The sequence below is a fragment of the Heterocephalus glaber genome, unplaced genomic scaffold, assembly GCF_053883595.1.
Source record: "Heterocephalus glaber isolate CG9 unplaced genomic scaffold, H.glaber_assembly_v1.0 deba00000347, whole genome shotgun sequence".
Lineage (NCBI taxonomy): Eukaryota > Metazoa > Chordata > Mammalia > Rodentia > Bathyergidae > Heterocephalus > Heterocephalus glaber.
This window is the reverse complement of record NW_028258143.1, coordinates 19,402,690-19,429,267: the sequence shown is the minus strand read 5'-3', so window position 1 is coordinate 19,429,267 and position 26,578 is coordinate 19,402,690. Positions and strand designations below refer to the sequence as shown.

General features: G+C 37.1%; 1 protein-coding gene across 5 annotated transcripts; it reads right to left on the bottom strand.

Annotated features, from left to right (window-relative positions):
* Nucleotides 1–3,437: 3,437 nt before the first annotated feature.
* Insig2 (insulin induced gene 2) lies at nt 3,438–23,846 on the bottom strand. Of its 5 annotated transcripts, none has more exons than XM_004836075.3 (7): nt 23,766–23,842; nt 17,736–17,846; nt 16,788–17,166; nt 10,587–10,711; nt 6,531–6,697; nt 6,273–6,372; nt 3,438–5,196 (listed from the first exon to the last, which is right to left on the bottom strand). In XM_004836075.3, exons 3-7 carry the CDS (start codon nt 17,029–17,031, stop codon nt 5,155–5,157), a joined length of 678 nt encoding a protein of 225 aa, XP_004836132.1. In that variant the 5' UTR covers nt 17,032–17,166; nt 17,736–17,846; nt 23,766–23,842; the 3' UTR covers nt 3,438–5,154. The 5 variants fall into 5 exon arrangements, with proteins under 5 accessions (XP_004836132.1, XP_087054065.1, XP_004836133.1 ...); XM_087197939.1 differs by lacking the exon at nt 17,736–17,846 and adding an exon at nt 11,185–11,348 and having other exon boundaries at nt 23,766–23,800; XM_004836076.2 differs by lacking the exon at nt 17,736–17,846 and having other exon boundaries at nt 23,766–23,846.
* Between the last annotated feature and the right edge of the window lie 2,732 nt (nt 23,847–26,578).

The window sequence follows — 26,578 nt, the reverse complement described above, 5'->3', positions numbered from 1 at the left end:
ACACTGAATAGATACAGCTGAAGAGCAACTCAGGGAGCTGGACGATCCATTTAATTTTTCCAGAATGTAGCATGAAAGAGAATAGCTAAGAAACATAAGGAGAGGACAGAAACAAAAGGGAAGTGATCTCTTGAATAAAGCCCCCCCCCCCGTAAAAAAAAGAATACATATGGTAAGCAAGGAAAAACAGAAGAAAATTTCCCGAGAATTAAAGATGACTCTTAACAGGATTAAGAGATGAATATCCATTTCTCCACATAGTGTTGTGAGATTTCAAATACCTAGGATGATGATAAATACCTTAAAAAGTAAATAAATAAAAAAAGGAGGAAGGAGATCTTAGTTGAAACCCTAACAAAAGCAAAGCATCTGGATAGTAATTTCACTCAGTAGCAGAGGAGTACTGATGACTCCCTTCCTTTCCACTTGACCTCTGAATCATTTCAGGTGACATTACAATCAGTATGTAAGACACCCAGGCCATGCACCTCTATTCCACTGCTGTTCACCTCCACCCATTCCCGTGACCTCGGTAAACACATTTGTGTAGATTACTCCCTGGACTGCAGTAAGATCTGGAAGTGTCACACTATAATCTCTTCTGCCTGCAAATCCCACACCTACCACCTTCCAATTCAACAGGATTTTTAATCTCCTTTGATTTGCAGTCCTGTTTACCTCATTATCTCAAGCCATCAGATCAGCACTTCTGATTCAGCTTCTTTCCCCAATTTGCCTTATTCTATGATGCATCTCTTGATCCTTCATTAAGAGCCTCCATCAATTTTTCATATACCCTGTTACAACTTGTGTCTAGATGTCCCCCCGCCCCACCCCCGCCGCCAAAGCCTCATGTGGGGCTTTTTTCAGAGGTGGCTGGATCTAGAGGTGTGATGCTAGAATTGATTCAAGGTGCAATGCTAGGATCAAGGGCACTAGAATTAAGGGTGTGAGTGCTACCTATCCTAAGTAATCTGGATAAGGTATAAGGGATAGAAAGAGCTGTGGTCAGCCCTTGTTGCTTTTTTTACCTTCTACCAACCATGAACTGTTTCTCCTCTGCAATGTCTGTCTATTGTGCTAACCTGCCTTGGAGCCAGCCAATTATGGACTGAGACTTCTACAAACTGAGCTAAATAAACCTTTCCTACCTTAACTTGTAGGTGTCAGGTATTTTGTCTCAGCAACGAGAAAAGTAACTAAGCTGGTGACTCTCAAACTAGACTCAGCCTACTCCATAGTGTTTATAAACTCTAAGTCCATGACACAACCATGTTGACTGGCTCTCTTACAAATATCTGATCTTTACTCTCATCTGAGTCTTCAATGGCCTCAAAATTGTCTGATAATTCTTTATTTCTAGTCAGTTCCCATGATTTTATAGATGTTGTTCAAAACAACAATATTCTTTCAAAGTTATGACAATACTTTCTTTTTCTTAAATTCTTTTATTGGTACATTTTAGGTATACAGTACGTTTACATTTATCATTGGGTGCTTGTACCTGTACATGATGTATCTTGGTTATTTTTTCCCCATTACCTGTGCACCCTTTACCCCTCCACCCTTCCCTGTTTACGTAGACTTCGTTTCCATTTTTTTTCTTTTCTCATAATTTTTCCTGACAAGGCTTTCATCTCTAGTCAGTTTCTATGTCCATGTTTCATAGATGTGGTTCAAAATTCCAAAATCTTTCTTTCAAAGTTATCTAGCTACCCCATGCTCCCCTCACTCCCAACAGGGCCACAGTATATAATCAGGCTTTTCTTTAAAAAATAATTTTTTAGGTATTTTAATAGTGAAATATTTTAAAAGACATGTTAGCAAAAGCATTTTCAACATAGAACAATTGAGTACCATCTTCTTTTTTATCTCTAAGATTAATTCACCCTTCTAATTGTACTTCATGGAACCATCTCCCTTCTATCTCAAACTTTCTCTTTGTCCTCAGCACTCGTTCTCCTACTCTTGACCTCTTTACTTCCTTTGCCAGCTTCTACATCAATGTGCTAGTACACCTCAGACCTCTTTTCCTTTCACCTAACATGTTCCCTAGGTGATCTCATCCACTTCCACAGCTTATTCCAGTCGTATGTTGATGACTTCCTCTTTATAAGTGGTGATCCAAAATACAGTGAATGCCACTGCAAAGTGCCATCGAAGGGAAAGGTATGTCTTCATTCACCTTGTCCACTGGATCTGACACCATATAACTTCTAGTTCTTCCCCAAAGTTAAAATGACCATGAAAGGTAAACATTTAGAAGTGATTCGGGACACTGAGGCAGCCATGACAAAGCAACTAAAAGCATGACACAAAACATCCAGAACTGCTTCAGAAAGTGGCAAGAATGATGGATAAGCGTATTTGAAGAAAGGGGGACTATTTTGAGGGGACTTAATGACAATGTATATTTTACTGTAATTTTTTTTAATGTTGAGTATTCATCATATTTTTTGATCATACTGCATAAGAATTTTCCAGAACTGAAGATAGGCATCCACAGATTCAATGTGCACACTGAATATCGTTCAAGGAAAATAAAAACAAATCTGCATGTAAACTCATCTGGGTAAAATAAAAAAACTTTAAGGATAAAAAGAAAATGTAAAATATCCTGGAGTAAAAATACAGATTGACTAAATGGAAGGAAAATTACACTAACAGCAGATTTCTATATGAGATGATGTAAGATAAGTTAAAAATCTTCCAAGGAGAAAAAAGAGAATGAAGGAGAAAAAAGAAAATGCTGAACCTTGAATTCTTCCTGCTAGTGTTCTTCAAAAATAAAATGGACTTTTTCAGACACAAAGCTAAAACTTCCCTCTTCAGACCAGAATAACTACTTCACACAGAATACACTTCAGTATGAAAATAAGTGAGCCAAAGGGAGCACAAGAGTATTTAATGATGCTGACTGAGTCTGGATTCCACCTAGAAAACAGAAGATGTGTGACATGTGTGTACTACTGAAAGGTTCCATGGCCTTAAGAAAGATAAAACAGCTTGGTAAAAATAAATTTTGCAACAAAAGTATTAGCAGGGTTTTGGCTTATTTTGTTTCCTTGAGTTTTTACAGAATTTAGTCCCAGTTTTGGCTATTCAAATTCCTATAACTTTAAATACAAAAGGAAAGAAGCACTACCGAGATAGCAATGTTAAAGGTATTTACCTTTTCCTTTCATTACAAAATAATCGGTGTTATATATTTATATATTTACCAAAATATTATAATTATTTTGTTTTGCTAATCTTTTCTTGTTTTCCAGATGATCTGAAATTAATTTAAGAACTCCAATCACATTCATTTAATCTCCCTAATACTGTGTCCTTACTGTATTTAATAAGTTCAACCAAACATCAATTTCACAAGGTTATTCCACAGTATGATATTATAAGACTTAGCATGGGAAAGAAAAAAAGACTCTTAGCCAAAATGATGATTACATATTTAATACATCTTGCTTTTAACAGCAATTTTCAAAGTAAACACATCATAGTCCTTATAACTTATTAAAGATTTTATAATGCTTGAAAAGTTGATTCTAAAAATATATCTTATTTTTTCTACATGAATAACATCTGGTAGATAGAACAATAAATTACAGTAGCATATTTACCACCACTGTAAACTTGTGTACACATATTTAATATGAAATCCTTTTAGGATTTTTACACTTTCAGCCTGAAAACATAAAAGCAAATTAAAGTTTGGCATACAAGATTTCAGTCTGATAGCAAGAGTTTTAAAACCAAAAAATTTAAAATATCTACATGACACTCTAGGAGAGCACGAGCACATGCACATACATATACATTCTCACTCAATCACACATACCACACACACGCACACACATATGCTCCCAAAATACACAGAAGATTTTGCTCTTGGGTATCAGACATTGTCGATCATTTCAAAGAGAAAAACTAGGGGGAAACTTAGCTAAGAATATGTTTAAACCATACTTAAATGGCTCTAGTTATTAAAAAGGCATGCCCAACACTGTTACCAACACCTTTAACATGCACAGACTACCATCCCCATTCCTCCTTTAACAGACTTGAACTATTCACTATTGGACATGAGTGCATAAGAAATTATGTATCCACTCATTCCCCAGACTGTTTAAAATAAGGTTGCAAATCCAGGCATTCCACTGACAATGAGTTATATGACTAAGCCCAGCTAAAGTGGTTTGTTTTACAGAACCAATAGATTATAGAACCCAATAGAATTAGAAACTTAATTTTGATCTGTTTGAAGTTTATCTATCCCATGTGCAAAAGCAGTGTGAGACTCTGTATTGCAAATAACAGCTAATACCACATTTTATGACAGTGCAAAAGGTCACTTTGTTGTTCCAAAACACATATTCTACTTAAATTTGCTAACTTTTAATTATATATTTTCTTCCAAATTTAGACTCAAAACATTTTAATGGTGCTTATCACCTGGTCATCACAAATAACTCCAGTAAAATCTGTCAAAACAGAAAATTATTTTCTGGGCTCTATCCAGTAATGCAGGTTTGAAACCATTCTACATGAAGGTTCATTTTTACTATATTCTGAAATATTCAAAACTCTCTGAAACAACATCAAAATAAAAACTAATCATACATTTGGGCACTCATAACTCAAACTGTTGTGACTGGAAAAACAAAAAGGCACAACAGTAAGTGACAGAGAAAATACGGGCTTCCCATTTGCTTTTTATTTTTGGCTTTCCTCTTTTTTTTTCCCCTAACTTATAAATTGTTCAAAGGATTCTTAAGACTCTTGATGACAGCAGTAGAATATTTTGGCACATTAAATGTTGTGATATAATGTATGGTATGTTTAAAAAATTAATTTAAAAAATTTATCTACTAATTAACATTTTTAATGTAATGCACATATATCTTACAGTTTTTAAGTCAAATACATAAAGGTTTGTAACTGATTTACAGATGAAGCAATCACAGATTGCAATAATAATGTGTGTGTGTGTGTGTGTGTGTGTGTGTGTGTGTGTTCCTGTACACACCAATCATGGGAAAAACTGCATCCTGGCAATTTTACAGTCCAAAGTTTAACAGTCCAAAGTTTTGTTGATATAATTTACATGCCCTTTCCTTCTTGTTTTTCTGTACAAGAGGTATATTTTTGCCTTCTTCATTCTTGATGAGATTTTTCTGCAATAACTTTACATTCATACTGCAAAAAGTAAAGGTTAAAAGGTTAACAGATAAAATCTCTTTGAATTGCAATTTCCAAATAAACTAAAGAAGTTCTATAAATGAATAATATATGTCCACTTTATTCCTCAAAGAATCTGAAAGTTACACATTTACCACAATTAAATAAGAAACGTTATAGAAGAAGAGTTAATTCATATTCTAGAAGTGAAAGAGCCATAGGCAAAGGCAGGACATGGCTGACTTTTCTGCATGACAAATGATAGCAACATATGATTTAGATCAATCCTAGAATGTGAAATGAAGCAAAGTAGGCTTCCTTTAGTGCTCAGTAAGGCAAATCAGCAAAGGGAAGGCCGTGAACTTAAGGACAGGACTGATGTAGTAAACTCAGATCACTGTTTTTTCAAAGCACCTTATGATTTAAAGGAAAAGATTATCGCATTACAAAAGCTTCCGGTTAAAACAGTATTTTTACAGTACAGCTATAAAAATGTATAGCCACAATTCAAAATAAAGGAAACCACGACAGAATAATTGGGTGTCCAGACTGTTAAAAAAGACAGCAAAGTAAATCACTCAATTCTCCTAGCTGGTTAAAATTATAAGTGACAGCACTTATTCATAAAACTGCTGTGGCCTCTGAATGTTACACTTTAACCCTTGCTACTATGACTGGGTTTATCAGTGATGTGTTTTTCCTTCATAATTAAAATGATCAAACAACTGTATTTGCTTGTGACAATTCTAATTTATCTATATTGTAGCAATGTATTGGTAGTGCCCCTTTTCACTTTTACAACCATTCTGATGGATTAGAAACCTGTAGATTAGTTTTTAAAAATCTAATGTCTCCACATGGTCAATAAATCATATACCCTTATCCTTAACACATTCTGGCCTTTCCAGTAATTTTTCTACATTTAACACACCTGGATTAAATTCTTCCAAATGTTTTATTTCAATGAGAGTGCAACAGAGAAGTCAAAGAATACTGTCTTTACAAATTGCCTTCTCTAAAAGAAGGACCATTATTTAGAGAAAACTCATCATATGTATCTCATACAGACAGTGATAAAATAAGCATTAGTTTACCATTGCCAGTTGTCGACCAATGTTTCCCATTGTTATGCCTCCAGCAAAAAATATACATGGTAACCAGGAACGAACATAGAGAAAATCTGGAGATGTATACCTAGAGTAATAGAAATATTTTAACAACTCACAGAGGAAGTGCAAGTACATTTAAGATAATTACAATGAAAATAAGTTACTTTGTTAATCAAATCTCAATTCTGAATGTGGTTATCATTTATTTACCTAGGAAACAAGCACCAAAAGAATAATACTTACTGATAAACACCGTTATAGACTAGCAGTTGAGTGACCACAGTTGCCAAGAAAGCGATTCCGACTCCAAGGCCAAAACCACTTCTAGATCTATCAAAAGACCACCACAGTCCAATGGAGAGCGCAGCCAGTGTGAGAGACAACTGTATGTTGTTGTCAAAATCCACTTTCTGAGATCAATGTTAAAGAGCCATCTCAAAATTTGTAACCAAAATTACCCATTCACTTTTGTAAAATAAGAGATGCTACTGTTGAAGGAATGGTTTATTCTTGAATACACTAGTCTTTTATCTTTCAATATAATATATATGACTAAATGGGATTAAAATTATCTCTAGAATTTACTAAATCCCAGGTACAAAGAGGGAATTAATTAATAGATTCTACGTACCTATAATCCCTCCAAAAGTCTATATACATTCCCAATTATAAAGTCAGGCCCATTATTTAAGAAACGCTTTCTTTGCTAAAAATGTGAGTACAAGCTTCAGAACACTAGTAATGCTAAAAGAACACACTCTTGTAAAAAAGGAAACCAATATTACTCTCAAAGAGATTTAGAATTACTTGAAAATCATACAGGAACTTGAAAATAGAAGGGTTGACAGCTATTTAACAGGATACCACATTCTCTGTATGATTTACTGACAGACACATTTTATAATAATGCAGTTCAGAAACAACAGTACCAAGGACACAGTATCCCTTTCTATTATGTCAACTGTTCGAGTTTTAATTTGTTGAGGATAAAGCCTTGAAGGGAACATTATCTTGCAACCTGCCAAGTTATTTTGGTGCCTGAGACTTTCTAGTAGAGGATAGTTCGCTCAAATGATATTTTATTTTTCATCATCTACTTAAGCATCTATTCACAAATGTATAGCCCTATTCTACTCCAAAACCTCTGGGCAGAATGAAGCTTTACAAATTCAATTTTCTCATTTCTTTGCTAGAGGATTACACTAAAGGAATTAATTTCAAGTGTCATTAAAAGAGCATTAACTATTTCCCAAAGGCCACATCTTGGCTTTATAACCAGCTCCTTGAGGGGTCCTACTATCTCAGCAAACTAACTGGCCATGCTATAAGTCCAAGTCCAAAAAAAAAAAAAATGGATATAAAACCATCTCCTACTACCTTCAACATCTCATTGTTGACCACCATTCCAGTGCCCCTATCAAGCCAGCATTCTGAACACCCAGCTTGCTGACATCTCAGCATCTGAGGGCTGTTGTATGTCACTCCCTCGAGGTCATTTCTTAAGCTTGATTTATCAAGAAACCTTTAGTTCACACAGGCATGCTTTCTGGAAAAGCGTTTCTTATTTTTTAGCTGTCATTATGCTTAAACTCTAAAAGAAAAGATTTTGAACACTGATTCCTCTGTACAATAAATATTTGCATAAAGAGTGGCATCTGATGTTAAATTAACTTCAATAAGCAAAATAAGAAAGCTTCAGTGAAAACAAGTAAAGTGCATCAATCTTAAAAGTAGTACCATGTTATTTTTTAAAGTCTAAGTAACCTAATATGCAAAGTCTATGCGAGAAATTTTATAAACATTTTGGATTTTACTAACAGGGCAACTAAGATGTTATATTTAAGTATTTCATTCAAAGAGTAAGAAAAGAGAGAACAAAGGAAACAATGTAAATTGTATATAAAGTTTTTTTTAAATTTTAGTAAAGGTTATTTAAATTTCTCAACTTAAAAACAAAAATCACAGGTGAAATGTCTGAGATACAAAGGTCTACTCCAGCGACAGGAATTTGCATAACTATGGGGCTGCTAGGTAAGAGAATGAGATGTTCTTAGACAGGATTCAGGAGCTCTTGTCTCTGGTCTCAGCTCTGCTGTAGCCTGGTATGGTAAATAAAATAGCAAATGATGCAGCCTCTCTAACTTCAATATATCTTGTTACCTTTATAAAGAAGACATGGAACTAGGTGATTTCTAAAATATGACAGTCCATGATTCCATCTTGTTAAATCCTCCCAACAACTATATTTGTTTTAGAAAATTCTAAATCTTAAAAAAGCTCATGAAAATAAACATGCTGAGAAATTCCTTAATACAAAAGAAAACAGAAAATCAAAACAATAACAGCCTTTGGGGTATTTTCAAACCCACTGACCTGCAGGACCAGTGAAACGGGCCACCGTGGTTTTTGTTCCCAAGAGTATCAAAAGGGCCTCAAAACCTGGTGAAAGACACAGGAACTGACTTGCCACATGACCCACACACTCCAGTTAATTCCACTGGCCCCGGGCTCAAAGCAGTGTAAGACAGCAAACCTCTGGCAGCCTGAGTCATACTTTATGTTCTTCCCAGTTCCTAAAGTTCCTGCTACCTTCACTACGTAAACCAAATCTTCTAGAAAAAAGAAGACAGGAGTAACATTTCCCAGATCCTCTTTTGCAAAGGAAAGTCAGAGAAAGATGGCAAAAGGAGAGGAAGTAGGAACGATGACCAAAAGAAAAACCTTATGAGGGCAAAAAAATACGTTCTCAGGTGGAACTTTTCTTCTGGAGAGAGAAGGGAAATGGTAGCTATATTATCCTTCTCATGAGGACACTATAAAAATACTCATTAATCACTAAACAAATTGTTAGATTCCTCAAATAATAAAATTGCTAAAATATATACCTTAGAGGAAAAAAACGAAGATAACTTGTATTAATCTCATGTCTCAACAAATTTAGTATTAATATACTTATACGTTTTTCTTTTCCTGATGTACACATGTTTTTGGTGGACTCTGTAGTTACTTCTGGCCAAGGTCTCAAGTATTTCTACTTAAGCCACTTTTAAGAATGTTTATGTTATATTTTGATATTGATTAAAAACAGTGACAGTCTTTTTAAAATTATAACTTCTTTAAATTAAGAAAAATAAAAAACATTTGCCTTATTAATTTCTCATTGCTGAAACAAAATATCCAACACCCAAATTTAAGGGGGGAAAGCTTTATTTGGCTCTCAGTTTGTAGAGGTTTCGGTCCATAATCAGCTGGCTCCAAGCAGGTTGGCATGGCAGAGTGGCACCATAGAGGACAAACAGGTCATGATGGGTAGAAAAACAGCAAGCAGGGGACCTTAGCAGCTTCTTTCTCCCCCTTTTATATTCTATCTAGGCTACTGGGATTAGGGTGGTGCCAAAGCAATCAGTGGACTGATTTAGTAATCACTAGCCTTAATCCTAGCATTTCACCATGAATCAGTCACACACTCTAGATTTGGCCACCTCTGAAAAAGCCCCACCTATGACCACATGAGGCTTTGGGAGTACATCTAGACACAAACCATAACAACCTGTAATCCCAACACTCTGGGAAACTCAGGCAGGAGAACTACAAACCTGAACCTACCCTGGGCAATTCAACAACTTAGCAAGACCCTGCCTCAAAATAAAAAAATAAAACAAAAAGCTGGGATGTAGCTTAATAGAGGCCCCAGTACTTCAAATAATAATAATGTTAATAATAACAGAAGCTACCACATGTCATTATTAGCAAGTCTATTTACTTATTTGTTTGTTTATGTGTTTGTTTGAGACAAGGTGTTGCTATGTAGTTCAGGCTGGCCTTGAACTCACTGCAATTCTCCTGCCTCAACCTCCAAAGTGCTGGGATTACAGGTGTGCACCACCATGCCCAGATCAGGTAAATCTTAAATGAAGAAAAAGAGGAAAAAAATTCATTGAAAATGTACCTGTTTGAATTACAGAATGACTGGGAGTTTTCCTGCCTTGACAGTATAACCTCCAGTCTTATAAGATTATATGGAAGTAATTAAGTAACTTGATTTAGGACAAACATAAATTTTTCAAATATGCAAAAATGTCTAAATGGCACAGAATAAAAGGGATTTAAATGAAGAGCTACTTCCCCACTATAATTGCATAGCTGCTACTCTGATTTCAAATATATGGTTCATATGTGTTTTATGGCTAAGTGGGCACATCACAATCTGACAACAGTAAAGTTGCAAGGGGCTATTTAATCTTTGGTTTGTTGGAAGCTGCTTTATTACTGCGCATTTCATTACAGTGTAAAGGATACAGCACTGGCATGATTTATACCAACAAAGACAGCTACACACCGCATTACACTGGACCACTCTCTTTTAAATTTATGTGGTTCTCCTAGATGCCTGTCAATGCAGGGGTATAATAACCCAATCACAGCTGTGGGAAAAAGAAAAAAAAATGTTATCTCCAATGTTATACTGACAAAAATGAAACTATAAGAATCACTATGGCCATGATATGCATTTTAAAGATTCTTTTAAAAAAAAAAAAGCTCAAGTTACTTAATATCAATTACAGAGATTATTAAACTTATCTCCCAAAAGAGGACAATACCACTGAAGACAGCATTGTAAATGATTAAACCAGTAGCCTAAATTCTAATAGACAAAACATTTAAGTGTATGACTCACAATTTAGCAGCCTGGACTAAATGATTCATGCTACTTTTCTACTATAAATATCTATGAGACTTGAAAAGCATCAAACCAGTTAGAACTTAAGCAATATGTTTTGAATCCTCCATAACCCTGAAATATGCTTTTAAATGCCACAAATCTGAAAGAAAAGTTAGAAGCATAAGTACAAAAACAGCCTCATCATACACACAATGTTTCTGGGTGCTGGCTAACCTGTTCTATAGATTAGTCTTGCCTCATCAGGTTCTCTCGTGTCAGTCTTCTGCATCTAGCACCTTTTCCTGACACTCCTTTCCACCCTGGGGCTCTTAAAAGACTGTAGGTCACACTGTCAAAGCAGGAAAACTCCCAACAGAAATCTATATGTAACATTAATTCTGCACATAGGAAAAATGGAGTAAACATAGTCTGTAGAAATACAAATTTCAAATGAAATTTAAATTCCAAGTTAAAAAATAATAAATCATCTTACTATATTTTTTAGTTTTGAAAAGAGCATCTTGAAGGTTAACTGAAATTAATTATAAACAGTTACTATATACAAAATGTATATGATTGAGACCCAAAATATTCTCAGTCTATCCTTATTTATGAAACCTCAATATTTTATTCAGTAAGTAGAGGAAATTTTTAAATGCTGAGTTAGTTATTTTATAAAAGACTAAATGAATCAAAACTTTATTTAACAAATTATAAAGAAAATGTACTTCCACTGATTAAATTTAACAAGAAATAGCTAGGCAGCTTTGATTTGCTAATCTTCCTCAAAATAAAATGATTATGGTACCATTCTGAGAATAAAGACACAACTGTCACATCATTTGGAAAGCACCTTTGAAATGTCCCAAACCACCTACGACGTATAATGAAACTGTTGCATCAAAATCTAAGTGAGGGGGGTCAGAAGCTCCTCCCCAACTTAGTATTAGCTAGCTACCTCTCACAAACACTGTATTTAATCTTCAGAGAAAAACAGAAGCCAATTAATATCATAAACCACAGGCTAGCAGACTGAAGGAACAGCATTACAGAGGCTGCCTGGCCACTGTTCCATGGGGAGCTGAGATACTGCAATAATGCATGTATTTTCTAGTCTACAAGTCTTTTGATTTAAGCATTTGCTGAATATAGATGGCTCACAGACCCTTAAGAAATTAAAGACAAATCTCAGCAAAGCAGAACTCCAACAACTATTAAGTAACTTAAGTTTCATATTAATCCTATTTAAAAGTTACTGCTCCAAAAATCCTGTAAGATTAACTGACAGTATTTCTTTCTGACACAATTAAAATGGTAATATGCATGCCTAATTGAAATACATGTAAATGAATGTTGCTTTTTTTCCTCAAGGGGTCATAAAACTAAAAACTCATCTGTCATTTCTCTCTCCCCTGGCTGCTCTACATAACATAGAGATACAAATAGATATAGACTACCTGTATCTACCTATACTCATACCTACCCCCTTTCGTCTCTCTCTCTCTCTCACCTGGTTTGCCTATTGCTGAATAAAATCAACTAAAAGCAGGCACTCCAAGTTAATTTTCTTCAGCAGCTGATGCCACAGGTAAAGAATTATCACATGAAGAATATTGACATGTATGTGCAAACATATAAATAAATAAAATTGACTACATTTTTATGCATGTGATGTCAGATTTGCAAGTAAGAGACAACTAAGAAGAGGAAGCAAAAACACAAAAAGGAATTTAAACTGCCACCTGCCAACCTTGGGATTTGCCAGTAAAAATCAAATCTATTGAGTATGCATGGTTCTTGGTTGCTCACTGAGAGGAAGAATTCGAGGAAGCTTGTCACTTCCCATTAAATATCTTCTTTCTTTCCTTTAAATAAAGGCATGGCAGAATCTGATGACAATATATACAGTGCTGTAAGGCTTCACTGTTTGGGAGCTCAGAAGAATATGTCTGAGCTTCTTTTCCCTTCCTGTGCCTTTAAAAAAGAAAGAAAGAAAAACAAGACTGTTAAAATCATGCCCATGTAAAATTATGTGCAAAGTCCTGTTTGATCCCATGGCACTCTGATGCAAAAATCACATTTCTTGTGGTATCTTTAAGTGATTTCCCAGCAACTAGCTAGTTTGCCAAGACTAAAGATCACCTGTAGTAAGTCATCACTTTATGATGGTACTGTGCTTAAAGCAGTGAGGAAATAGAAAGAACAGAGTTAAATTAGACATTTTACAAGGAGAGAGAGGCTGAAAAGACAAAACCACTCAATGAAATGCACTTCCATGGAAAACTACAACAGAATAAGATAACGTTTTCATTCAACAAATACTTAAGTCCTACAATTTATCTAGCACTTGGTATTTGATGGGGATTTAAAAGAAAAAAGAGAGAGATATGATTCCAGTAGCAAAGTGACCAGAGACACTATTAAATGCAGTGCTGTGTTAGGACTGACCCCAGGCCTCTCCCTGCATCTGGTAAGGAAAGGAGGGTGCTGATGGGCCAGAAGGAAAGCTTCACAGAAGAGATGACCCCAGATGGGCTGTGCTCAGCAGGTGACTGGGATGGAAATGGCTTTCTCATCAAACTTAAGAGACAGCTGAAAAGAGCCAGTGTTACCAGGAAACCGTTAGCTCTGGACATGAAAGGAGCTTCAGGGTGTAGAAAGATTTCAGAGAAAGATAAAAGCAGACAAGGCCATATCATAAAGACTTTACCCTGCAGATACTGGAGGATGAGGAAAATGATGCCATCACACTTGTCCCAGGGAGAAGCATCTTTCGTATAGCAATGAGTGTACAACACAGAGAATGAGACAGAGGCACAATGAGAGGTAGAAAGATAAAGACTGATAACCCCAAGCCAGTGGTGAGGCCTGGACCAAGAAACAGCAAAGATATAAAACTTGGAAGCTGTAAGTGATAGGTGAGAGAAAAGAACGGGTCTTATAAGAGTCTCCAGGAATGGGGTGAAATGCATGATGAAATGGAAAAGATTTTTCTATTTTTCTTTTTTTTTTAAGTTACTTATTGCTTTCACAGGTCTGGATTCAAACTAGCTACTTGAGATATTTGAGGCAACTTCCCTACTTATTTTACCCACACCATGACAACTGTTTTTTCTTCTCTTATGTATTCTTTACAAAGATTCCTTTGTGGCCCTCTGTAATACTCAGGAAGTTTCTAATTCTAGTTCTAGTGCACTGCACACATAAAAAAGGTAATCAGCTTCTAAACATCAGCACTGTTAAACTAAAAGCAGGGAACTCAGAAAAGGAAAATGAGAAGAGATTTATGAGACATCTCCACTGGTCCCTGAAGAAGGACTTCTAGCTTTTTCTAGGACTGTGTGATAGGGAACATGGCACATAATTAGTTTTTTTTGTTGACAGAAAGTGGTGACTCGGGAGACTCTCAAAAGGTAACTGCTTTAAAGGCCTAAGAACATTAGTTGGACAGGAAAATTAAAAGATGACTATCAATTTTTCTGACCTACAATGGTAAGAACCTAGAGAGGTTTTGAAAATGCATAAATATATATACACAAAAACAAACTCACAAACTCATATTCAGTACATTTATTCTATCATTTACTTTTTTCCCTTGATATTTTCTCTAAAATATGGGACAGAAATTATGCAGGAATCTATATTCTATCTTTGGCAACTGTCACAAATCTGTTCTCTTCATTCTCACTCACTAAATACTATTCAACAAACATGGTGGCAGAGTTAACTGGAATCTGGATTTCCTAATGTCTCTCTACTTCCTTTTGCCCAGGTACTTTATGGAGCACATGTTTTCAGAAGAAATATTTAAACAAGAAATGTAAATGAAAATCCTCTAAATAAAAAGGTTTGAGGTTAATTTAGTTTACAAGTGTGACAAAACCTAACAGCTAGGAAAAGGAAAAAAGAAGGGACCAAATGGCTGAATAGTAGTATTAACATTTGTAATTTTTCTTCCTAAATGTGAGTTTGTGAAAAATGGGCCCCATTACAGGGACAGACCAACAGGCAACAGATGCAGCCTTTCCTCTCCATAAAGGAGTTAAAACGGAAGCTCTGCCAAGTTCCCCTGCCCTAGGCCAGAATGTGCAATATACATCATGTATTCATCCAGGTCTGGCACTCACCTGGAGGCTAGAAAGGAAGGATTCTGAGTAAGGAGAAGTGTGAGTAGCTCCTTCTGTCCCCTTTCCCTAGTGTGTGACTCCTGACCCCAGCCCCACTCCTCACTGGCTCTAGGATCCTGGGCTCACTAATTTACTCTCTTCATCTCAATGTCCTCATCCCCTCAAAGAGGCACACTCTCCCGAGGTTGTCCTCCACAGGACATGCCATAAGTAACATTTCCCTCCTCTGATCTTCCTTTCTGTCTGCTCTGAAAAGACATGTTCTTCCAAGTATCAAAATATTTCTATTGGCAGCCACACAGAGCTATGTATCAGGAGAAAATAACTAGAAAATTTTATTGAAAAAATTTTTCTCTTGCAAATTTGAAAGAAAATACATGAGAAGCAGCAAATATAACACAGAGTAATAAAATATAATTTGTGCTTTCTTCCCTTTGTCTGGACTATTTTGCCTATTCTCTCAGAGCATGTTAACTCTGGAGAAATTAGGAATCACTGCCTTTATGATCTCTATTTTCATGTGAGTACTGCAGTGGTTAGACATCAATATTTAAACCACACTGAAACCTCAGCACAAGAATGTCCTTCTGTCCATGGAACACAATTACACATCTTTCCCATAGGTTTAATGAGGTCATTTAAATTGTCTCACAATTTGATCTCACCCTTTGAATTCAGCCTTCTACCTCAGGCTTTAGGATGTAACCCCAGAAAGAACTACATTATGTTTCAACATATGCATCTAAATATGGACATTCAAAAAAGCAATTTTCTGTCTCAATCACAATTATCTTCTACCATATGATTATGGCTGCCTTATATTAATTATATAAAATACTAGTATAGTTTATTGGTCTCAGTCATTAGAAAAAGCTAATCAATTATGGAAGGCTGGCATCAATAAAGCACTCTGAAATGCTCCACTGTATCCATTACACATCATGCACCATCAAAAAAACATACAGAGTAACTAACCAGATTCTCAGTGAGAGATTATCTTTGATCTCTCTAAATATTTACTGTTAAGATACATTTAAAAATAAGATACCAAGAAAAAGCATATATCAAAATCTTTAAAAAAAGAAACTTTAAAATTGAATAAAATATTCCATTTTTTCAAGTTTTTATCTACTTCATAAACAAAACAGAGCACATGCATCAAACACTTCAAACCTAGCAGTAGTGACCTTCAACAAAATAACTAAAATCTTACATAAGATAAACTGAAGAAACAACAAAATCAAGCAGTTTAGTGCTTTATCCCAAAGGGAATCAGGTTAGGTTTTAGGGTTAAATTTTAAAAGTTGATAGGTCACAAAGAAACCAAACACAGTGAGAGAAAGTGAGGAATTAAGTGATTGCATTGATATTCCATCTCAGAACAGGCAAAAGTAATCTTTGGCGACACAAATCAGATCAATGGTAGCCTGAGGCTAAGGGTGGGTAATGGACTTCAGTAAGACATGAGAAAATTTGAGGGATGACAGAAATGTTCTACAGCTGGATTGTGGCTGTGGTTGTGCATGTGACTACATGCATTTGCCCAAATGCTTCAAACTGTTCACTTAAATTAGGTCCATACAATGGACTTACGCTGTACTAAAATTATAGCTCAATAAAGCTGATTTTTAAAAGTTTATTGCTGAGACAACATCCACAATTATTTGCCTTATTTCCTTTCTAGGCACTGCCAAAACATCCTATACGTACCTGAAGCTGTGCCACAGCACGGTGGTACCCACCATGCTGAAGAAAAGATGCTTGCAATCACATCAGGTGGAAACAGCGTCACATTTCTCTGAATCTGGAGCAAATTTAACACTAAAGCAAGAAATACTCCAATAAAAAATAAGACTACTCCTCGAATCACCAAGTTCACACTCTGGCTAGTGACAGATGAAATATATGGGCCACACTTTTTGGCCCCAGGTGACTCCATCTCTCCTTCTGCCATGGTTTCATAAGTTCAGTAAGCTGAAAGAAAAAAGGAAAGGCTTCCTGGCTGCAAAGATCAACTGTCTGTGAATCAAAGCAGACTGATGTTTCAATAGTACTACATCTCGTCCTAAAGGAGGACCTACCAGAAATCCTGCAAAAGATAAGAAAAACAAATCAATGTGTGTTTAATATACGATCAAACAATTTTTCCAACTCCATTACTAATTAATTTAAAAAGACAAATAATGAAATGACAAGTTTGCATACTAACTTATTTAAATTAGATATTGCTGAATGAGAAAAGATTTTAAAATATTTTATACATATGATGCAATAAAAATAAAGTGTTACTCTTATATTTACTAGGATAGAATAAGTGACCTAAGAGATCCAAAGATTAAAATATTATTAAAAATAGCTTATTCCACCTCATATAAAAGTGGAGCAGGTAATCTGAGATACTTCTGATAGAATCTGGAAGATCAAACCCAGGTCTCTGTATCTTCCACCTAAGTCTCCAAGCCCATCAGTTACAGTACTTTATATTTTATAGAAAATCAACATACTGACTGAAGACAATCTATTTTACATAATAAAATATGACTTGCTCATGAGAACAATTCCATAGAAGAACAAAATGGCCTTTTTAATGTTTAATGCTTATATATTTGAATTGCTGCACAAAAGCATTCTATAAAAACCAGACCACCATGCACTCACCTACACATACAGCAGCCACAGAAGCCAGATTTGACCATACTCCCCAGGGCCACAGCTAGGTCCAACTGCTACTTTAACCTCAGTCTGCCCTAATTACAGTCATGACAGTAACTATGAGAAAGCCAGAAAGGGAAGCAGAAGAAAGAAAGGTAAGAGAAGAACAACCTCATGACTAGATTCTGAGGATTTCTTACATGGCCCCTGATTTCTAAAACCCAGAACTCTGCTATTCAGTCATTCTAGGTATTTGTTTATTCCTCTGACCAAAGTGTTCCTGTGGTTTGGATACTGTTTGTTCTCCAAGATTCATGAATTGGGAGCTTGCTCCTCAGTGTGCTGATGGTGGGAAATGGGACCTTGAAGAAGTGGGGCCTAGTGGGAGGTCCTTGGGCCAACTGGGACACTACCCTTGGAAGAAACTGTGGGATACTCCAGCCTGTCTGGCTTCCTACTTGGTGATGTGATCTTGCCTTTTTCTGCACTTCTGCCATCTTCTATAAGCAGAGGTGATGCTGGTATCATGCCCTTAAATCTCAAGAACTATGAGCTAAATAAGTCTCTATTCTCTATAAAGCTGGCCTGCCTTAAGTATTTTGTTACAATAATGGAAAAATTAACTATACAATGATCATTCCTTTGCCCATACTTAAGACAAATAATGTAATGTTTTCTATGTGCAATTCTAAGCACTTGACATATAATAACTCATTTAACCCTCACAATGCCCTAATACTTAACCCTAAGAGGTTAAGTGCAATTATTCTGTCCATTTTACAGGTAAAGCAAAATGGCAAAGAAAGGGTAAGTGACTTGACCAAGTTTATACCCATAGTAAGAGGTGGACCAGGGATTCAAATCCATGACTTCAAAATCCTTGTTCTTAGCATGTTCTGCTCCCTGAACTGTTAGACATTTTTCTATTTGTTTTCAACAAATACTAGTAGTTTTTAAATAGGAAAATACTACACAGGCTATTTTTGTAATATACTCTCATCTTACCCAACTGTAATATATCTTGAGCATCCCCTTACAAGTCAGGGGATAAATCATTTATTTAAAATCATAGATAGCACTTATGGTAACTATCTTATAATGATATAGAAAGATGCTTTATGGATTATAAACTTTCTATGTAGGTCTTATTCACTATTATATCTCCCACTGTGTCTCCATACCCAGAAAGCTTCCTGCTTAGCCCTCAGTGGGAGTTCCATACATTCCTACTTGTTTAATTAAATGAGGGTAACTCTTACTGAATCAAACTACAGTAGGTTAAGCAGGCTTTTTAGAAGGCAACTCTAGAACCTAATCATCATTTAAAATACATTACCTCTAAGTTTCCAATTTTTAAACTATATTACAAATGAATTTTAGAACAAAACTCAATGTGTAAATTCCAAGGAATAAAGGTAACATTAGAAATAACCATTATAAAAAATTTTTTAAGTACTAGTAACTTCCACAGCCTATTAGTTCCATGTGATAAACAATTGGCTTTTTAACCGAGTCTCTGCCCTTCCCAAAGTTCTGTGCCCAGAACTGTCCCTAAGCTAGTCCTCACCAACCTACTTAGTCTATAGTGTAATCGAATCCTACAGCTTAGAGGACCAGAGAAAATAGTACATATTACAGTGGATTTGTGGGAAAGTTCCAAATCCAACTGAAAATGTCCAGAAAACATCTCCACCTGGCCTGATATTCAAACTATTCCTTGCCATGCTGTGGTATCCAGGTATATTAACATGTTATGTGTTCTGAACATTCTTAGCAAAGTTAGGTAGCCACAGAACAGATGATGATGATCATTATCATCACCATCATTGACAGAGCACTCATTAATTGAGCACTTACTCTTTGTGCTAGACATACAGTAACTCTGATCTTCAAAATAATAGTAAAGATAGGAATTATTTTACCAATGAAGATGCTAAGTCAAAGAGATTTAGCAATTGGATTATTAATGGTGACAGGACATGCAGGATTTGAACTGGAATTTTACTTCAGGTCTAAATGATCCCCAAATTCATTCTCTTTCCTCTATATCCCAAGTCCCATTCCACTTCAACTACTTAGACCTGTGTTTCAGCCCATGGGTCTCTATAAAATTATTTGGTTACTGAAGAGATGAGTAAATATTAAAAAACCAGTTCAATTGCAGTGTATTCTCAGGGTACTGATGGCAACACAAGTAGAAGACCAAATATAACACAAAGATAATAAATGTACAAACACCCTCAAATTTTTTTTAAAAGCAATAGATCAAAGTGAAAAGATGTTCTAACGTAAAAAGCAAAACAAATGACTAACTTATACACTGTATGAAACCAACAGCTGGCTGCTGGCTGCCAGAGGCAGAGCAAATCCCCAACTTCGCTGCTGTTACAACAGCTTCAAGAGGATGAGTATATGTCCTGAGTAACTCAAACCCAGTAAATCATTTGTTTTCACATGTAAATTTTTTCAAAAGGGAATTAATAGGCAAATGATATTTTATGTTTAATACTATTATTGAAAAAACAAACTAACTTCAGTTTTAAAAGTTATTTCAGCTGTGCTAGCTCCCAGCTCACAATCACTTGCCAGGACTTGTCAAAAATTTTTGGCATTCAAGACAGGACAATTGTTGTCTGAAACTGCCTAAACCTTACATATCATCTAATATCCCTGGCTTCTGCCCATTGAAATCCCAACCTCTCTCATTTATGATAACCAAAATTATGCCCACATTACTTCCAAAAGTCCCAACTGAGAGCCACAGATTGCTATAAACCTCTTTTTACATACTATTTCAAGACTAGTACCAACTTTTTAAAGTGTTTATTTATGTTTTCTGCCACAGATGTTTATTCAACCTTTCCTGGTAGTGCTTCTTTACAGTTTCATACATACATCATCCCCAAAGTTTTCTTTTAAAATAGCCTAACATTTCTTTGATGTTTATTTGAATGAGATCCAAAAAGCTAACTTTGTGTCTATATCATAATATGATAGTATATAATTATTGGAGAAAAAAATATACTCTAAAATGCTTTAGAATCATGGTATTCTAAAATTTAAGAAATAGAAAAGAATCAGGAGATGATCTATCCTAGGGGTATCTGAGCCTCATTCAAAACAAAAGCACAAAACAATATATACATGTGCATTTTTTTTAGAAAAGAGTTCGACAGTTTATATTACGGAAAAACTCCATTATCCAAACAAACAGCATCAGTGACTTAAGAGTTCTCTTGCTTCACCAGCAAAGCAAATGCCATGCTGTAAGCTTAGCTTGTAATTCACAAGCTCAACACTGTACTACTGGACCTTACTACCACAAACATGTAAAGTGAATGCATGGGAATGACCCAGCTCATCAAAGGGACAGGAAGTTCCACAAACTCATTCACCAGCTGTGTGCAAGAGTCAAATTCCTAATGTTTATATCAGTCACTCATTCGTGAAGTGGGTTGTTTTAATGGGAAAATTCTAAGGAATAAGTATCACTTAATTTGTTCTGAAGTTTGTTTTTCTGATTATTTACTGATTTTTTTAAACAAAGTATATTAATATGTTTAAATGTTACTCTTGCATGAATAAGAAATTTGAGTCTCCAATTTTTTAAAACAAAATCTATATTTGAAAAATTCAGATTATTTGAAGAATATTTTGCTGATCAGAGGAAAAGTGTCTGTTATCTATACTACTTAAAGGACAGAAAATATCCCATGGGTCCCCAAAGAAAATCTGGGTAATAAATAGGCCAGCTTTGTAAGATCACAAATTATGATCAGGTAGTACCAGAATTAGACCCAACCATTCTGACTCCATGTTCACTTTCTTCCACTTCACCACATTGCCTCAATCTACAAACACTCTAGGAAAACAATTTAAGTGCCACCACACAGGAAAGAATTTTTAATGTCATGTTGATAAACTACTACTAATTCCAAAATATTACGTTCAACCATTTAAAAAGAAAAACCTTCCACAGGGTATGAAAAATTCTACCTTGATCCCTAATCTGCAATTTCTATGAAGTACATGACCAAAGAAAAATAGTGTGGATATTTTGAATAGCTCACATAGATCAATGACCAATCACCAATACAAGAAAAATATTATTCCAGATGTCTGACACGAGGTTAATGGATTAACATAACTACTTTTAGAAAAATAAAAAGGTGATAAGTGATTCTGGGCCTTGTTAATGACAATCAAAGCTTATGCTAACCACTGAAACAACCTACAGGCACAGGTGTTTCAAAACACAAACGCAAAACTTCTTAGAAACCTTAAGAACCAGATGCATTTTAATAATTGCAACACCCTTCCCTCACCCAGAACCAGTAAAGACCATTATTCCTCTTCTACAGCTTAGCAATCACAGAAATATGTTTGCTCCAATTACTCCATCTCTTCACACAACTAAATACTAATAAAGTTAAATTACTACCGCACATCTTTTTTCATCACATGCTCTCTTAATTAGGATGGCATTCTCAGAATAAGCATTAACATTAGAAAAACACATAAAATAATGAAACACTTTGAGTACCTAAATAAAAGCACACATATATGAATCACAGGCTAGGGACATTAAAACGTCTAGTAAGAAAATGTTTGACTTGAAAACACTGGAACTCCCACTATTAAAACCAGAAAGAAAGCATTAAGCAAGCAGAATTTATATCCCCTTACCACCTTTAAGTATCAGTCTCAGTACCTAAAAAAAGTTATTCTATTGTTGGGGGCAATTATTGATAACAACGAAAACAAACTGTCTTTAAATGACTGAACTGTACTTTATCCTTTCCTTTTCAATGCAATCATCTGTAAAAGCAACAATTATCAGTTTCAACTTCTTTTGCAAATGTATATGACTTCCAGCTCTGTCACTCAGATATGAACTGAGTACTGTGAAAAATCACACTATGACAAAACCTACATACAGTACTGAATGTAAAGGCCAGCTAAAGAATGAAAGGGAAAAGCAGGAAGAATACACTACTTTCTCCTGTGGGGCCCCAATTAGTGGGGGCGTCCCCTTCATTCATTTTTATTTAATGGCTCACTATTAGAGATAGACCCAAAAGTTGGAAAAAAACACAATCTAGCCACTGCTTGGCTGCCTCTTTTTTTTTTTTTTCTTGCACCCAGAAGTAGAGCATGCAATCCTCAGCTGCACTATACTCCTGATGCTAGTCAATTTCAGTGGCCCAACTGTCAAGCCTACCAAATCCTTCTCAAAGCATTTTCTTCTCAATTCAACAAAGCAGCAAACTCTTCATGGTATATTTTTCTGGACTGTCTACCCAATACCATCCTTTAACAACTTTTTCCAAAATTAAGCTCACAGAGGTCATTATCAACTAAGTTTTAGCACCGTTCCCTGCCTCACCTCCATCATCTTTACTGTTTTCCTTGTCCAGATCTCCACCCCACTCACTCTAAAGTCCCAGTAACTATCATCAGCTTATTTCTAGGGCCTGACAAGAACTCTCTTTGGATGTACTCACACACTTGTTCCAAAAGTATACTATTGCAACTATACTATTCAACATGCCAAAGTCCTACTCCTCAGCTCAATGTCACATCATTTGGGTGGGTTCTAAATTTACTATGATACCTAGATTATTCTGATCCATTCCCTCCCAAGCCTGTCTTTCTTCCTGGCTGCAAGTCACCAAGTCCTGGCAACTCAGTGTTTGACTGCTCGCCAACCTCTACCCCTTCAGACCCTCAGGGTCGTCCTTCCCACTGTCCTCCAGCCTTCCCATTCTGACACTCCTCCATTGTCCACTGTGCTTCGGGCCTCCCTTAAGACCTGTCCCCGAACTCGCTGTCCCTTCTGGTTCTCGGGGACCCCCCTCCAGATAAGCGGAGCCCTCCTTGTCCCGCAGGCCCCATCTGTGGTCCTGGGTTTCCACACCAGCTTCCAGGATTCCCAAGCTGCAAAAATCTAGTTTCTCTCCCCGAGGGCCACACCCTTCGTGAGGCTGCTTCCCTCAGAACACGTCACCTACACTGTTCCGGGAGACCCCAACTCACCCCCGCCTCCGCCATCTTCTGGGACCGGCCCCCGCCCCCCTTCTCCTCTTCCTCCTCCCCTCCCACAACTCCGCCCGAGTTCCACTGCGCCTGTGCAGCCTACGCGCTGGGCGCCGGCGGTCGGGGCAGAGGAGCTTCCGGTTTCCGCGGGCACTAGCTGGCGGACTAGGGACCCGGGGCAAAAGGTCTTCCGGTCTCCTGGAAATTGGGGGCTGGCGGGAGGCGTGAACTTTAGGGATGGAAGGCTGGGCGCTCTGCTTTAGTTTGCTGACCAGGCAGTGGTGGATGGTGACGGGTGCCCAGACCCTGTGGGCGGAGTAGGAGAGTCATGCACTGACACACGCACACTCGTGACGCGCAGCCCTCTGCGTCTCTTAACTGGAGCCAAAGGTTTTCCCCGCCTTAGAGAGCGGGCGACCAGGTTCTTCCGGCTAACGACCCCGGCTCTCCATGTCCTTGTGCGTTTGCCCAGCTTTACTCTTTGCGCTTTTTTCTTCCCTATCAAGTCATAACTTACTTTGGAACAGTAGCATAGTGACTGTTTTTCTGTCATCACCATTCCACAGCACTTGTCATTCCTAATCGTTCCTCATGGACGAACAGGTAACGCGGTTTGGGGGAGGTTGTTTTCATAGGAAAGGCTTCAGAGGTTTACTCCCAAGTAGAGAGAACACAAACCTTATAAACCTCTTACTTGTCAAAAGGATTATTTCCGTTGATTTTTAAATCATACTTTTGGAACACGAAGAAACCCACACAGATCTTGGATACTGTGCAGATAAACTTTTATTTTGAATGGAAGTGATTCATTGCAGAAGCAAGCCATATATAAAGCCAGAAGGTGTTGTGCCCAGATTTCGAGGTCCCCAAAGACCACCAAGGAGCCGATTCCGATGTAAACCCACGAGGGTCGTTTATTCAAGCTCGAGCAGGGACTCCCAACCATCACCGCCGCAGCGGGTCAAGATTGAGAGCCTTCCCACTTCCTTCCAAGGGAATGGGATTAATATGAGAAAATGGAAAAATAGGAACAAAATTTTTGTAAATAGGGAGGGCTGGAGGGGTTGAAGGGAGGGCTGGGCAAGGGTGAAAAACAAGAACCAAGAGAGACTATGTAAAAGTGCAAATTTCCAATGATGAATATCATTATATTGTATACCTAAAATGTACCAATTATTAGAATGAATAATCGATAATGTAAAATAGGAATAAAAGGTCCAAAGGGGTAGGGGTAGTGAGACGCACAAGGGAAAGGAAAGAAGGGAAAGGAAAAAATGATGAGAAATGGAAAAAATGGAAATAAAGTCTTTGTAAATAGGGAAGGGTGGAGGGCGTGAAGGGAGGGCTAGGAATGGGGAAAAAATAAGAACCAAGATGGATTATATAAAGGTACAATTCCCAATGAGAAATGTAATTGTGTTGTATACCTACAATGTACCAATAAAAGAATTTAATACAAAAAAAATATTGAGAGCCTCGACTCCAAATCAGCAGGGGTTTTTATAGTGGTTACAGCAAGGTTCTAGATTGGCAATTAAACCTGATTGATTGTGCCTTGCGCACCCAAACTGCAAATGGTTGCTAACTACTGATTAGCTGTTGCTAGGGGACGGCTGAACACTATCACATGCAGGTGGTCAAAATACATCTTGTGGCTTTTCTTAGAACTGAAGTTTATGCCACCAAATTTTAGAATGGAGTCACTTAGGTCTCACATTCCCCCCTTATGTCACCATCGAGGCCCAATCATGGGTCTCAGGGGGTCAAATCTTTTCTGAGACTTGGTTGGTACTGGGACCTAAGCACCATTAATTGTACAGAGCTAACATGTTCTCCAAGGGTTAAGCAAGGGGCCCAGTAGAGAAGAGATCAGAGTAGTCAGCCATGGGGAGGAATTAAACCAGGATTCAAACCAACCTTGAGTCTGTTCTCGCTCTCGTTTTCGTTTGGCAAGGCCCTCTCTGACCTTTGCCATGGATTCTTTGATTACCCCTGAATGACCAATATAGAAACAACACTCTTTACCGAGGGCAGCACAAAGTCTTTTTATAATTATGACTGTTGACGACGCAGTCTGAGCTTGAGAGGATTGTTGCGGTTTTTGGACACCTGCCATGAGGGGATGTAATCCTCTAGAACGGCATGTGGATCTGCAGGGCAGACGTGAGTGTAGTGTACCCACGAGACAATCCCGTCAACCTTGAGAGTGGTGGGCGTGGTCAGGACAGTATCATAGGGTCCTTTCCAACGAGGCTCAAGGTCCTTCTGTCCATGTCTCCGGACAAAGACCCAGTCTCCTGGTTGATAGCGGTGGGGATTGGGAGGTGGTCCGGACTCGAACAGGGCCTTTAATTTAGGCCAGATGTCTTTGTGAACATGCTGGAGGCTTTGTAAGGAAGACAACAGTTTTTGATCATCGAGCTCAGCGAGCACTTTAGACTGAAGGTTAGGGATAATGGGAGGGGGCACCCCAAACATGATTTCAAAGGGAGTTAGTCACATCTTACAGGGAGAATTGTGTACCCTATAGAGGGCAAAGGGAAGGAGAGTCAGTCACCGCCAGTCTCTAAGGTTAATTTAGTTAATGTCTCTTTTAGAGTTCTGTTCATTTTTTCTACCTGCCCTGAACTCTGGGGTCTGTAAGCACAATGTAATTTCCAATTTGCCCCCAGTACCTGTGCTAAACCGTGACTCACCTTGGAAATGAAGGCGGGTCCATTGTCTGACCCTAACATTACTGGGAAACCATACCTTGGCAAGATGTCTTCTAGTAACTTTTTAGCCACAATCTGTGCCATCTCATGTTTGGTGGG